The sequence below is a fragment of the Quercus suber genome, unplaced genomic scaffold (assembly GCF_002906115.3).
Source record: "Quercus suber isolate HL8 unplaced genomic scaffold, Cork oak 2.0 scaffold_249, whole genome shotgun sequence".
In the NCBI taxonomy this organism is placed as follows: Eukaryota; Viridiplantae; Streptophyta; class Magnoliopsida; order Fagales; family Fagaceae; genus Quercus; species Quercus suber.
The window spans coordinates 973,096-987,487 of NW_027069705.1; the positions used below are offsets into that span (position 1 = coordinate 973,096).

The following is a 14,392-nucleotide window of genomic DNA, read 5'->3' on the forward strand; positions in this document are numbered from 1 at the left end:
TATGGAGCCCAATATATTGGTCTCAACAAGTATCAGTCCCTCTCCCCTTAAATTTCTGTGATTTATTTAACCATTTTCTGCAGGTTCAAGATGATTTTCGAAAGGAATTCTTTGCGATTGCTGCTTGGAGCTTGTGGAATAGATGGAATTCCATCCACTTTGGGCGTGCTGTTTAACCTTTGTCACACATCTGCTCCTTGGCAGGCAACATGTTGCAGGAATTTCTGGCAGCTCAAGAAGAAAATCCAAAGGAAGCTTGATCTGGTATTCTTCCTCACTGGCGGCCTCCAGACGCAGACGTGTTCAAAATAAATTTTGATGTAGCAGCCTTCAAGGCGACAAACTCAGCTGGGATTGGAGTTATTGCTCAGAACTGGTGTGGTGAGGCAGTCAGAGCTGTTGCCATGCCAATTCCTCTGTCCACCTCGGTTGTTGATTTGGAAGCTCTAGCATGTCGCAGGGCAATTCTATTTGCTGCTGAATTGGGACTTCACAGAGTCATTTTTTAAGGAGATTCGGCTTTGGTAATTAACGCTATCTCGCAAGGGAGTGCAACGCTGTCTTCAAATGGGAATATCGTCGAGGATATTTGTGGTTTATTGTCAGGTTTCTCCCAAAAATTAAAAAAAAAAAAAAAAAAAAAAAAAAAAAAGGTGTGTTCTTGGACTTCTTGTTGGATTTTTAGTTGTGGGTGTGTTTTGGGATTCTGAATCTTGATGGGGAAGTGAAGCCATTACGTTGACTTATAGTTTCTGTGGTTTGACTTTGAATTGGATATGGGTTTTGTATACAATGCCACAATGATTACTTAAAAAAAATAGTTTTTCTGGCTATACACTGAAGTCTACTAGTAAACAATTTCTACATGTTTTACCCTCACAAAGACCAAAAAATAAGAATCTGTGATAACGAGGGATGGACGATAGTTAAACATTTAAACTCAAACTCTTTAATTGATTGTAACAATCGATGATTTGAAGCTCTATGCTCATTTAATTTACAATCCTATTTTTGAACATTGTGGTCTGAGACCTTGACTTGAATTTGATCATATTTGTTTGTATTTCATAGGCCGTGTGAGTGGTAATAGTTTCAAATATGGAATTTATATTCAATTCAATGTGAAGCGTCCTAAATCTCTTATTGTGTTTGATTGGTATACTGATTGAGACAATGTTGCCAAAGAGCCCCAGCCCAAATGGCTCTTCCTCCTACCACAATCTCTCTCTCTCCCCTTCTGCGTGTCTATGTATATGCTTTTATTTAGTTTATACGTGTGTAATAAAAAAATTACACAATACATGTGTGTGTATTAAATGCTCCCAATCACCATTGTGGCTTTTGTGTGAAATTTTGAGATGAGGCAAAGGAAGATGATTCATTCATATGGTGTATGCTGCACATCTGATGACTTTTTTGCAAGCTAATCATCTAATGGCAATGCATACAGTCTTAGTGGAGTTTCCATAGTGTTGAATTGGTTATTTCGTTAGGCACAAATATAAGATTCATATTTTGTTTTCCCTCTCGTTTCATCAGGTTAATTCCGATTCATGTGAATCATCTGAACGGATAAACATGTTGAAATCAGAGTTTGTGGAAGCATCTGAGAAAAATTCCGAACTGAGAAAAGAAATTAAGGAGCTAACTGAAAAGCTTAGATTGGCTGATCAAAGGAAAGATAATGCGCAGAAGCAGGTTCTTGTGTTGGGTAAACAGCAGAAGGCTGGACCTTTTGGTACCGTCAAGGGCTTAAGAACCAGCCCTGCTATCATCCCTGATGAATCTGTCAATCCAAGATTGGCAAAGATATTAGAGAAAGTTGCTGTCCAGAGAGAGCTTATAGTTGCTCTTGCAAACTCAAATGTGAAGGACATGTTGGAAGTCTGGTTCACTAACATCAAGAGAGTGGGTATACCCAATTATTTGGTTATTGCTTTGGATGAAAAGATTGCCAAATTCTGTGAATCAAAGGATGTTCCGGTGTATAAGAGAGATCCAGATGAAGGTATTGATTCAGTTGCGAGGACAGGAGGGAACCATGCTGTCTCAGGGTTGAAATTTCGTATTCTAAGAGAGTTTTTGCAACTGGGGTATAGTGTTCTTCTATCAGATGTTGATATTGTGTATTTGCAGAATCCTTTTCATTATCTTTATCGAGATTCAGATGTGGAGTCCATGACTGATGGTCATAATAATATGACAGCTTATGGGTATAATGATGTCTTTGATGAACCTGCAATGGGTTGGGCTCGATATGCTCATACAATGCGTATATGGGTCTATAACTCTGGTTTCTTCTACATTAGACCAACAATTCCTTCAATTGAGCTTCTGGATCGTGTGGCGAATCGGCTTTCTCAGGAGCCACACTCTTGGGACCAGGCAGTTTTCAATGAGGAGCTCTTTTTCCCTTCATATCCTGGGTATGATGGGCTTCATGCTGCAAGAAGGACTATGGATTTCTATCTGTTTATGAACAGCAAGGTGCTCTTCAAAACTGTGAGGAAAGATGCCAACCTGAGCAAGCTCAAACCAGTAATTATTCACGTAAATTACCACCCTGATAAACTTCCCCGAATGAAAGCAGTTGTGGAATTTTATGTTAAAGGGAACAAGGATGCACTCAAACCCTTCCCTGATGGTTCAAATTATCTTTAACGTGAAAGTTCTTGCTGAGTTAGAGTATGTTTGAAACGGAGAGAGATGGGGGGAGAGGAGAAGGGAAGTTAACTAGAATGTAAATGTTTCAAAGCACACATGCAGGCTAAAATTAAGTGAGATTTTATCTTATTGGTGCAATGTGAATTATGCCCTTTCTTGGCCCCAATTACAACAGCCCTAGTGTTCAAACGCGTGCAAATTATAGTACGCTTCACATTACCAATCCCGCTTTTTACTTAATTGTTATTACAAGATATACCGCAGTGAGCTTCCCTTTTCTTCTGCATGAAATTTCTTTGTTGTGGTATTTGATGAATGAATGTAGCAGTTTGATTCGTGACAGTCATCAATCTAGTGTGATTTAGCTTTGCAGAAGACATAAAAGTAACAGGTAAACATGTTAATCTTAATCCCCGGAAATGAAAAAAGTATATATCATCGGATCATGAACATTCACTTTAAATTCATTCAGCTTCCTCTTGTCCACATTTTGCACATGTGCAATATGGACCCTCCAATGTCAATGCAATTCATACGTTTGTATTAACCATCAAGCAGGACCTGTATGTGCAATATGGACCCTCCAATGTCAATGTCAATGCAATTCACTGTTTTGAAAGGACCCCCTAATGGCTTATGGTTTTATGATCCATGTTGCAACACATGGAAAGCTGATGTTGCCACGTAGAAGTTACCCGAAGATGTAGCTTTTTCCTTGATAAGAGAGAGAGAGAGAGAGAGAGAGAGAGAGAGAGAGAATGGAAAGGGTCCTAATAGCTAGAGATTATTAGTTATTAGCAGCTTAAAATTTTGAAGTTAAAAACTCATGGCTCAAGAACAAAATTTTGCTAAGAATAAAAGAGAATTAACATCTAATTCCAACAGATCATTGGTAGCTTAAGATTTTGAAGTTAAAAGACTCATGGCTCAAGGACAAAATTTTACTATAAAATAAAATAGAGAAGAAGAAGAAGAATTCATCATTCATATGAAAATGGGTGTTGTACATTTTAATTTTATCAATGATTTGGGTGAGGAAAAAAAAGTGATATGGATGCGAGCATTGGTTGAGATGATTGAAGTAATCGAAGTGGAAGAACATAATATATATATATATATATATATATATTCTCAATAGTATCTCATGATTGATGCTAATAAAAGTGATTTCAAGCGAAGCATCAAGGATGGTGTTGAGTTCTTCTCCGTTGGGTTGAATGCAAAGTTGCCTAGAGCTAAATCTGTTGTTGCCGTGGGGTGGGAGAAACCTCCAGTGGGATGGGCGAAGCTTAACTCAAATGGGTTTGCTTTAGGTAATCCTAGGCATGTAGGTAGGGGCAGTGTAATCAAGGACCATAATGGGAAATGGTTAAAAGGCTATACTCGGTCTCTTGGGAGCACAAACAGTTGTATGGCTAAACTGTGGGCACTTAGAGATGGTCTTTTATTAGCAGAGGAAATGGGGCTGAACAACCTCATCATTGAATTGGATGCTTTAAGTGTTGTATTACTTATGAACAATAATACTATCAACTTGACTTTGGAACCTTTGCTAAATGATTGCAAGAACCTGGTGAGGGAGATTCCCAACAAGCAGGTAAAGCACATCTTTAGGGAGGCCAATTAATGTGCCGATGCTATGGCCAAAATAGGCACAAGTAACGTAATGTCATATGATGTATTTTTGCAGCCACCGCCTGTGGTGGAAAGAATTCTAACTGATGATAAAGCTAGTTTGTGTTGTAACAGACTTATAATTTCCTAGTCTAATGATATTTCCTTGCTGACCAAAAAAAAAAGGATAAAAGTGGAGTCTATAATAAAAAAGTAGTAAAATTTTTTGGATATCTAGCACTCTTGAAGTAAATTATGCGAGCATCCACTTGTTCCTTTCTTCTTCTTCTTCTTCTTTTTTTCTTTTTTGGCAATTGATGGGAGCCTCCATTTGTTAATATTCTGCAATTAAGAATCATGGAGAGCATATTTGTGCGATTTTTTTTTTGTTGTTTGGGGGGGGGGGGGGGGGGGGGGGGCGGCAGCGTTGGTTGGCCTTCATTGGTCAGACCACATTTTGTCTCAAGCCTGTCTGTTGTCTTCCTCAGTTGGCCATGGAATGCAATTTCCAATTGCAGGCCCTGTGACAAGTTATGGCAACAATTATTCCTGTGCAATTGGAATGTACTAATGCATTATGTGCTCATCTGTAGCTTGTTTAGACTTTAATTATGAACCCCATCTGCGTGTGAGCCATTATCTTTGGTGGCTTCTTTGGTACTTAGCATTGCAGGGTTTTTCATTTTTTTGGTTAATAAGCCCAGTGTATTATGTATGTCTCATTAGTCATTACTGAAAAGAAATATTGTATTTGTTTCAAGATGCACCAACTGGCCTAGGTGATTCAGAGTTGTTTGTTTAGAATATATTGAAATATGAAATGTTGATTTAGTAGGTTTTTTTTATCAGTCTTTGGATGTTGGTAGAATATTAGATGTGTAAAGTCATGCTTAAATTTACATGTTATTTCTAGGAGTATAATGATACCTTTTTGAGGGTGATTTGTTTTTGGTAATTACACACACTTGCAAAGGTCANGGGGGGGGGGGGGCGGCGGCGGGTGGGGCTTGGTGGTGGATGAAAACACTGAATTTTAAAAACCACTATATAGGCACTCTTTAATCTTTATCATGGGTGGCTTGTGAGTAGAAGTTTGGACTTGACAGTAAATAGATTCCGCATAACAGATACAGATACTATAAGCTTTAGACTTTAGAGTGGTTTTAACCATAAACAACCTTACATTTCGAAAAGATCAGAGGGGGGAAAGCAGGAAGCACACATTATGTGCAATTTGAGAACATGATATTTATTATAGGTTAAGCTAAGAAACTGCAACAATCATCAGTATAGGATAAATCAATAAAGAAGAAGGATTTGGATGGCAAACCATTAAGGAATTGTTTTCTTCATCAACTTCCCCACATTCCTCGGAAAGCCTAACTAGCTCCTCCTTCAGCATGGAAGTCTCGGTTTTTAGCACCTCTGCCAATGCTTGTAGTTTTTCGCATTCCTGCTATGATAATAAGAAACCCAAAAGCAAAATATCTTAAAAACAAAACTAATAATCAAGTCAAGTAAGGGAATGTTCTAAAAAATTGACAGTCTTCAAGTTTGACCCCAAATTTTCTGGGGGTAAAAAAAAAAGAAAAAGAAAAAGAAACGATTGCCAAACTTGGGACTTGGGAGTAAACCCTCCTCTCTCTTTTTTTCTTTTTTCTTTTTTTTTTCACTTCAAAATAAATGCAATTGGAATGAAACTAGAGACCCAATAGGCTAGAAACCTGCCAACCAACCCAGAAAAATTTCTCCCATCTGCTCTATAAGATGCAATACAAGATTCCTTCCAGAATGCCTGTTTCTATCAAAAGTAATGCTGCTCAATCTAAATTCAAAATTTTACACAACCTAATGCCTTTATACAAAACCAAATCTGAGGGAGTTTGGAAGTTTTTAGTGGATAATCATTTCGACATATTATCAGTAACCAACTAACCATTCATAGTCATACTCTATGGCTTTGCCAGACATAACGAGCCTCTATCATCAGCCCCCCTTCCCCTCCCACCATCCTCTCTCTCTCTCTCTCTCTCTCTCGGTTCCTCTAAAAAAAAAAAAAAAAAAAAAAAAAACGATTGCCAACCTTGGGAGTAAACCCTCCTCTCTTTTTTTTCCCTTCAAAATAAATGCAATTGGAATGAAACTAGCGACCCAATAGGCTAGAAACCTGCCAACCACCCAGAAAAATTTCTCCCATCTGCTCTATAAGATGCAATACAAGATTCCTTCCAGAATGCCTGGTTTTCTATCAAAAGTAATCCTGCTCAATCTAAATTCAAAATTTTACACAACCTAATGCCTTTATACAAAACCAAATCTGAGGGAGTTTGGAAGTTTTTGTTGGATAATCTTTTCGACATATTATCAGTAACCAACTAACCATTCATAGTCATGCTCTATGGCTTTGCCAGACATAATGAGCTCTATCATCAGCCCCCCTTCCCCTCCCACCATCCTCTCTCTCTCTCTCTCTCTCTCTCTCTCTCTCGGTTCCTCTAGTGCCATAATCATCGACTTATTAATTTTTATTTTTTACAAAGTTTTAGCAAAAGGAAGGGGGATGCTTTGAGGAAGCAGTTTTTAGTAGAAAATCAGAGCAAACAGATATTAGAGGAATAATAAAGCAAATTTAGGAGGCATAACCATGGTAAATGAAAATGTCCCCCCAACATTTTGTTTAAATCCACTTTTTGCTAAGAGCATCCACCTCTAAATTAACTTAAACTAGAGCATCAATCAATGTCAGAAAATTTTGACATCCCAACAAAGATTTTAAGCCTGGATTTTCTGAAATTCAAAATTTATAATCCACATATCATGAGGTTTAATAGCTAACCAAACCTAGAATGCAATAGAGATGGACCAGGATTTAAAATATAAAAAATAAAAAAGAAGAAGATTGAAAATGCTAATAAAAAGGCAAAGGAAAACTCTGGAAAACATAGTAACTGAATATGGTGATCCTTTTCATGTATTTTCAAATGGAAAAAGTTTATCTCCAAACTGGTTTGGAGGAAAATTCCTCCAACCCACTACATGACAATTGATAAAACCATCAACGTGTACTTGTAGTCACATGACCTATTGAATGGGTTATGTGACTTGTTTAAATAATACATGTGGATTGAATTATGAGTCATCTCATAATGGGTTGGAGGAGTTTGGAAGAAAATTTTTTCCTTTTCGAATTTAACCATTAACTCCACATAAGGTACCTAAACCTATAAAAGTTGAAGGAGCATCTGATATAGTTGCCTATAGGACCTTAAGAAACCATAGAGAGGATTCTTTGCCACATCTGCAAGTATATATTTGATGCGTTTAGACTCGATACCAGAACTCAACCTTCAAAACAAGGCAAGATCTGATGACTGAAAATAGCTGGTACCTTTATTGACAGAATACTAAAAATGTTACCCAGAAAAGAAAGGTCAAACAAAAGGACAAAGATAAGTACCTGTCGACGTATTCTTGACCTCCTAGCTGACTCCCTATTAGACTGCTTTCTCCTCTCATTTCTCAGGTCAATCCCTTCCTGTCAAAGCAAGAGATAAAGATCATCAAAAGTAAGAACAAGTAATCCTGACCTCTTAGACCATGGATCACTTTTACAGTTGTAATTGTGCCTAAGTAACATGGGTTCAGGAGAGGGAAAAAAAAAAAAAAAAAGGCAGAGCGAGAGAGCAAGAGAAGCTAAGAAACAACTGTAAACTATAAATTTTAACCCCCACAAGATTACATTAAACAAGGAAAATATAATCCATAAAAACAATTCAAATAATATGGACATCAAAATAACAGATAGCTTCAACTCTTTCCATTCCTAAATCCATTTTTCCAAGAGTAAATTGTCACACAAGCATTATTGCTGAAGCATAGCAGTCATGCACCCAATGTAGTTGGCCTCACCTTCATAAGAAAAGGTTGAGCACTGGATGCACTGAGGCTCATTCCCAAATTCAGATCAGTTTCAGCCACGTTTGCTACTGAATCATGCAATGCCAGATCTGTGTTTGCACCACAATCCTGGACACTAGCTTTGATCTGCGCAACCACTCCTGTTCAAGTATTATAGGTAATCAAACTAATGGACTTTTATAATGAAAGCAAAAACCATGAACTTCAAAAATTACCATCTGCCTGCAACCGGTTAAATCTTTGCCTTTTACTTTTAGTAAACTCCTGGAAAAAAAAAATGAAAAGTCAGTGCATATTAGTGCTAGGAAAAACCAACCTAATAGACCTTTAGATTTTTAAGAATTTACTCAACATAAAATTAATTGGAGCAACATACCTGATTCATGACATCACTGTCATCTGATGAGCCCTCACTTCCACTTACATCACTGTTTAAAGGAAATTTTGCAGTCATAGTTTAGCAAAGCATATTTAAGATATTCAGCTAGAGTAAAATATTAGAAATAAAAATCTAGAGTTAAGCATACAACCCCCCACCCCCCAAGAAAAGAAAGGAAAAAAAAACCCACACCCAGCTAAGAAGGAAAAGAATGGTAGTACTACTAACATAATAAAACTTATTGGGGAAGAAAAATTCCTATAGAAATTAAGAATACCTTCGTGAAGGACCACCGCCATCATTCCTGGTACTTGAAGCTGCCTTCTCACTTTCTCTTGATCCATTACCTACCAAAATCAAATTCTCTGAGCTTCTCTTGCGTTTGCTCATTGAATCCAAGTCCTTTCCGTTGAGAATCCTTTCCTCTTTTTCTGGAATGGCCAATCCCACACCCTGACCATATATAAGTAGTTTTATATAACATATACATGAAAAATGTGAGTCTTAGTGGAAGACAAGTAGATTGCACCTATAAGTTGCAAACCACTAATACCCAAAAGAAACTCTCATAACCTCTATTTTATTAATGGAAATTGATGAAATAAAGAAATTTAGCCTCTAATTTATCAAAAAATATATATATATAGCTACTAGATTTAATATGTAGAGAAAAGTACAGCACACAAAAGTAAGATGACAAGATGTGTTTGGGATTACCTTAACTGTGTTATAATTTGCATAGACCTCCTTGTTATATGGAGCATGGTATTGAAGTCCTGGTCCATATTGAGACATACATTGCTGATAAGCCACCTAAGAGCAAATAAGTCAGTTTTCCCCATGTTATAATCCAAGGTAGTCAAATCTTTGCTTGACCTCTCACATATGAAGATAATCACCTGATTTCCCCACATATAGGGATTAAACATTAAAGAGGCAGCGGAACTTGAAGTGACAAAGGGAGGTGCGGTAGCCCCAGAACCATAATATGCCTATTCAAGAGTCAAGACACAAGAGTAAGTCGAAAGACACTCAATCTGGTTCTTCATTATCGAATCCAAAGATCCATATCACCCATAACCCACCTCCCCACCCCCCAAAACACAAACACACACACACAAACAAACGCATGGATAAATATATGTAATTTATGTTTTATTTGTCTTGAACCTGCACAAAAGTTGGCCCATCTGGTTGTGAAGGTGTCTTTGGTGTTTCCTGTAACATTAGTAATGATTTAGTGAAAATGACAAGAAATGTGTGTGTCGGAAAAAAAAAAAAAAAAAAATTGGGGGGAGGAGAGAGAGAGAGAGAGAGAGAGAGATTGCTTGAGAACCTGAGATGAAAACAATGGTACGAACCATTTAGGAGGCATGTTGACTTCCCCAATACCCATTTGTTTGGAAGGCTTGGCCATCTCACTGGCTTCACCCATTCTGACAAGGTTCAATATGAGCTCAATGACCCACCTTAATCCAATAACTGGCTGGAAGAAATTAAACCAATAAAAAGAAAAAAAAAATCAGCTTTACATGTTCACTCTAGAAACACATTCATCACAATTAGAATTCGCATTAAACTAAAGAGAAAGGCTAGATCATTTTTCAACGAAAGTGTGATACCCCAAATGGGTTAGATATTGGATTAGATTTTATAAGTGTTGAGTTCCACATAGGGTGTTTACTAGGACAATCTGGGGTATATAAGTGATTACGATAAGCTCTAATTGTAATTTGACAAATCTATTTGGGGTATAAAGCAAATATGACTAGTGCTTATTCAAGTTGTGACCGAAGCAGATTACTAAAAGTTCAAAGGCTTCTATTTTTACTATGAAAATTAGCACACCAGGCTCTTTTACTCTTAACAAGGATGAACTACGTTAAAATTTTAACTTTATAGAGGACTCAACTCTGAAACCCCAAATTATTTCATAAGTGATATCATAGTCAGATGCTTATAACTTTACTTGAGTTCATCAAGTCATTTTACAAAGACCTCCATTTTTCCATTATATGCTTGATACCTATAAAGGATGAACTAAAATCACACAAATTTTTTTTTTCAAGTTTTATGTGGTAATATAGGACTTCTACACTATTAAACATGTATGGTATATGTTTTTCAATATTCAAAATTACTAAAGGATCTAAAACAGTCTTTATCTCCATATTTAACACCCTTTCAGAGTAAACAGCAGGATAACTTGAAAATTTTGCTTAAAGAACCAGAAACCAGATGATCTTAACAATAAAAAATAAAAATCCTGCTCAAATAAACATCACTGTGAGATATAAGAAACATGGATGCCACACTAAATTAATGGAGATTATGAACTTTCCAAAAAAAAACCCACTTAAAATAAATAAATTTAAAAAGAAACCCAATGAAAAAAAAAAAAAAAAAACCCAGTAAGAATCACCACACCGACAAAACTTTCTCAGAACTAACATCAAGAGCAAACTCAAAATAATTAACCTATAGTTCACTAGTCTCACACCAACTCTAAACAAGCTCATAGATTTTGAAACTTTGACAAGAACAGCCAAAAACAATGTTATCAATTTATCACGCATATCAAACTCCATAAAAGGACATTCTATAACACCCCAAAAAACAAAAGTAACAGAAACAAAAAACAAGGAAACCCTGTTCACTACCTGAGCACATAAGAAGATATAAATTGAATATAAGCAAAGTAAAGAAAAGTAATTCTTGAAAATCAAACAGAATTTTACTCCAACCCTTATGAGAAAGAGTATGAAAAGCAAAGCATACTTAGAGAGAGAGAGAGAGACAGAGACCTGTGGTTGTGGCGCGAAAGGGAAGTCCTGGTAAGAACAGAATAGGTAGTGTGTTATATATATAATATACGGTACAGTCCTACGGGTCTTTTCTACTAAAGCTTCTCAATGGTTGGGATCCTTTCCATTATATTATCTACGGTCCAAAATATATTATCTCAACCGACTATTATCAAAAGAAAAAAAAAAAATATATATATATATATATATATTCCCCTTTTTCTTTTTTTCTTTTTTGTTGTTGCTAATTTTCACAATTTATTTGATTGGTAATTTGAAATCCAATAAAAATAATGCCTAGATTTATAGAGTGTTACACAAATCATAATTTATTACTTGATAAATTAATAAATAATTTTTTTTTAAATCCAGAATTGCTCTTATATGTTTTATATGTTTTCACCTTAAATTCAAGTTTGGGGAGAATATAATTTGAGACTTAATTGATGAATTAAGTAAATTTTTTTCTGATATTTAAATATTAAATAAATAATATTTATTTCAAATTTAATATTGTTAATTTATTTTTATAAAAGGTATAGATATATATTATGAATTTTTTTAACAATATTTTTCCAAATTTTAAAGATATATGCTCAATTAATACCGATTAAGTTCTTATATTTAGGTTTTGCTCTTGTCTCTTTTTTTAATTGAAGAATTAGGAATATGTCTTGATTTTAAATGAGTAAGATTGCTCTTTTGAACTTAATGTCGGTATGTCCTTTGTCATCTTTACAATGAAATTCATGATAATTTTATTTTCAAAATAAAGTATTTAATTAGCTATCAAATGTGAATACCATACATTCTAAATGGAATCAATGTGGTTCTCAAATACAGGAATTATAAAAAATTTAAACATATGCAACCAAAAAAAAAATTTGTTAAACTCCAATAAGAAAGGTTTATAGTTTACATTCTTAATAATTTTATTTTCAATATAAATTATTAAATTAGCTATTAAATGTGAATAAAATACATTCTAAATGGAATCAATGTGGTTCTCAAATTCATGAATTATCAAAAAATTTAAACATATGCAACAAAAAAAAATGTTAAACTCCAATGAGAAAGGTTTAGAGTTTACAAAAACAAGAAGGGGTCTCTTAAAATAATAATAAAAAGGAAAAAAAAAATTCCCTAAAATGATTTAGTCTTATAATGAATTAGAAATAAAACGTTCAATTTATAGTTTTGACCTCTTAATTTGGATCAAAATGAAATCATTGGGCTTCCATCTAGGGATGGCAATTTTTCCCTGCCCCGCTTAACCCGCCCTTCCCAGCTTCGCCCATTGCAGGTTTTCCCCGCCCCACAAAGGTGATGAGTCGGGAATGGGGCAAGATTTTAGCCCTACACCACGGGACGAGATGAGGATGGGTTTAAACTTTTTAGACCCACCCTACCCCTCCCTGTCCCTACCCCGCGTTGCTAAAGGTTATAATTGTAAATTTTTTATACCCTAAAACCCTACTATTTAAACAAACATATCGATATTAGTTTATTTTATTCTACCCAATGTGGTTCTCTGCCTTTATTTTGTTATGTGTTATACTATGAGATATATATATATATATATATATTATGATTGTCTTGTTAAACACTTAGATATGTTATTCAATTTTTTCTAAAAATTGATTTGATTTGATGGGATAAATTTTGTTGTAATTTCAATTATATTTTTATTAATGAAATAGGTTTCATTAAAAAAATTGTACTAGTTGTAGGGCAAATTAACAAAAAGTAGAGTTTTACGAAGTGAGGCGGGGCCCCAAGGGGCGGGAATGGGGTGAAAAAGTTTTTCTCGTCATGTAGGGTGGGACGGGACGAGGACGGGGCAAGACAAAACCATGCGAGGCGGGAACAAATACCCCATCCTTCAACCCCGCCCTGCCCCACCCCGCCCCGCCCCATTGCCATCCCTACTTCCATCCAAATTAAAAGATTTTTTTTTTTATTTTGTGGAATAAATTTCTTTTGAATTTTCCATTTGGGTAAATTATAATTTAGCCCCTTTCGGTTTGACTAGCTATATCGAAATTTAGTCCCACAATTGTTTTAGTTATTACCTTTTGACCTCTAAAAGGTTGGATCAAAATGAAATCAATAAGAGGTCACATATTCCACATATGTGAAAAAATGTTCATTCAGTAACAAAACCCTATCGATTACATTTAGCCCAAATTGTTGGCATTTCAAATGTAGTCATTAAAAGTTGTAAATTAAATTATGATAAGACCAAACTACATGAAGATAAAATTGTAATTTTTCCAATAAAAACATAATAATAGTTCTGATATTACTTCTCAATTCCATGAATCCTACATATATATAAAATAATAATAATAATTAATTTAAGAAGAAGAAGAAGAAGAAGAAGAAGAAGAAGAAGAAGAAAAAAACCAATTCAGTAAAATACCGCAACACTCCCCAGACCGCAGCTATTTTCTATAATACTGGGCCAACCCACAAATTCATTCGTTGGGGGCCTATGGGCTAACTTCAAGATTTTGGTTGAGAAACTTTCATTTGGGGCCCCAACATTAAACCCCCCCAAGGCAACATTGAAAGTGGCTCCGGCCATGTGTATTATTGAATGATCAAACCACATGAAATTTTAGTATATCATGTTTCGGGTATATATGTCATCTCTCTCACAATAATTGGGTCCCATATATACCATCTCTCTCACAACAACTAGGTCTCACAATTGTGTGAGACCCAACTGCTATAAAAGAAATGGCATATACACCCGAAACATAATATAATTTTTCAAAATTTTGTGGGTTCCAACTTCCAATTTGTTTAACTAGTAAACTTTTTTGTCGTCAAGTGAAAGAGTTAGAGATCAAATTTGTCTACATTAAAAACTAATTAATGTTTTGTCTTAATTATAAAAATAGCAATTATTATAAAACAGACACGTTTAAACTTAGTTTTGAACCAACCCCATGTAATTAAGACATTTGGGAAAGTGAAAGACTTGTAATATATCAGATTGATTTATTTA

General features: G+C 35.3%; 3 protein-coding genes across 3 annotated transcripts; 2 read left to right on the forward strand and 1 right to left on the reverse strand.

The window, feature by feature from the left end:
* The first annotated feature begins 680 nt into the window (after positions 1-680).
* Positions 681-3,014, forward strand: LOC136070647 (arabinosyltransferase RRA2-like). Its single transcript, XM_065780874.1, has one exon. The coding sequence runs from the start codon at positions 1,579-1,581 to the stop codon at positions 2,659-2,661; it is 1,083 nt and encodes a 360-aa protein (XP_065636946.1). The 5' UTR covers positions 681-1,578; the 3' UTR covers positions 2,662-3,014.
* A 794-nt stretch (positions 3,015-3,808) lies between these two features.
* Positions 3,809-4,429, forward strand: LOC112020670 (uncharacterized). The gene is made up of 2 exons (XM_024053228.1): positions 3,809-4,261; positions 4,355-4,429. The coding sequence occupies exons 1-2, from the start codon at positions 3,809-3,811 to the stop codon at positions 4,427-4,429; spliced, it is 528 nt and encodes a 175-aa protein (XP_023908996.1).
* Positions 4,430-5,293: 864 nt separating this feature from the next.
* LOC112020593 (G-box-binding factor 1-like) lies at positions 5,294-11,439 on the reverse strand. The gene is made up of 11 exons (XM_065780875.1): positions 11,380-11,439; positions 9,912-10,061; positions 9,746-9,793; positions 9,475-9,567; positions 9,293-9,388; positions 8,853-9,028; positions 8,573-8,624; positions 8,412-8,460; positions 8,188-8,336; positions 7,736-7,813; positions 5,294-5,731 (listed from the first exon to the last, which is right to left on the reverse strand). Exons 2-11 carry the CDS (start codon positions 10,008-10,010, stop codon positions 5,543-5,545), a joined length of 1,029 nt encoding a protein of 342 aa, XP_065636947.1. The 5' UTR covers positions 10,011-10,061; positions 11,380-11,439; the 3' UTR covers positions 5,294-5,542.
* Positions 11,440-14,392: the final 2,953 nt, after the last annotated feature.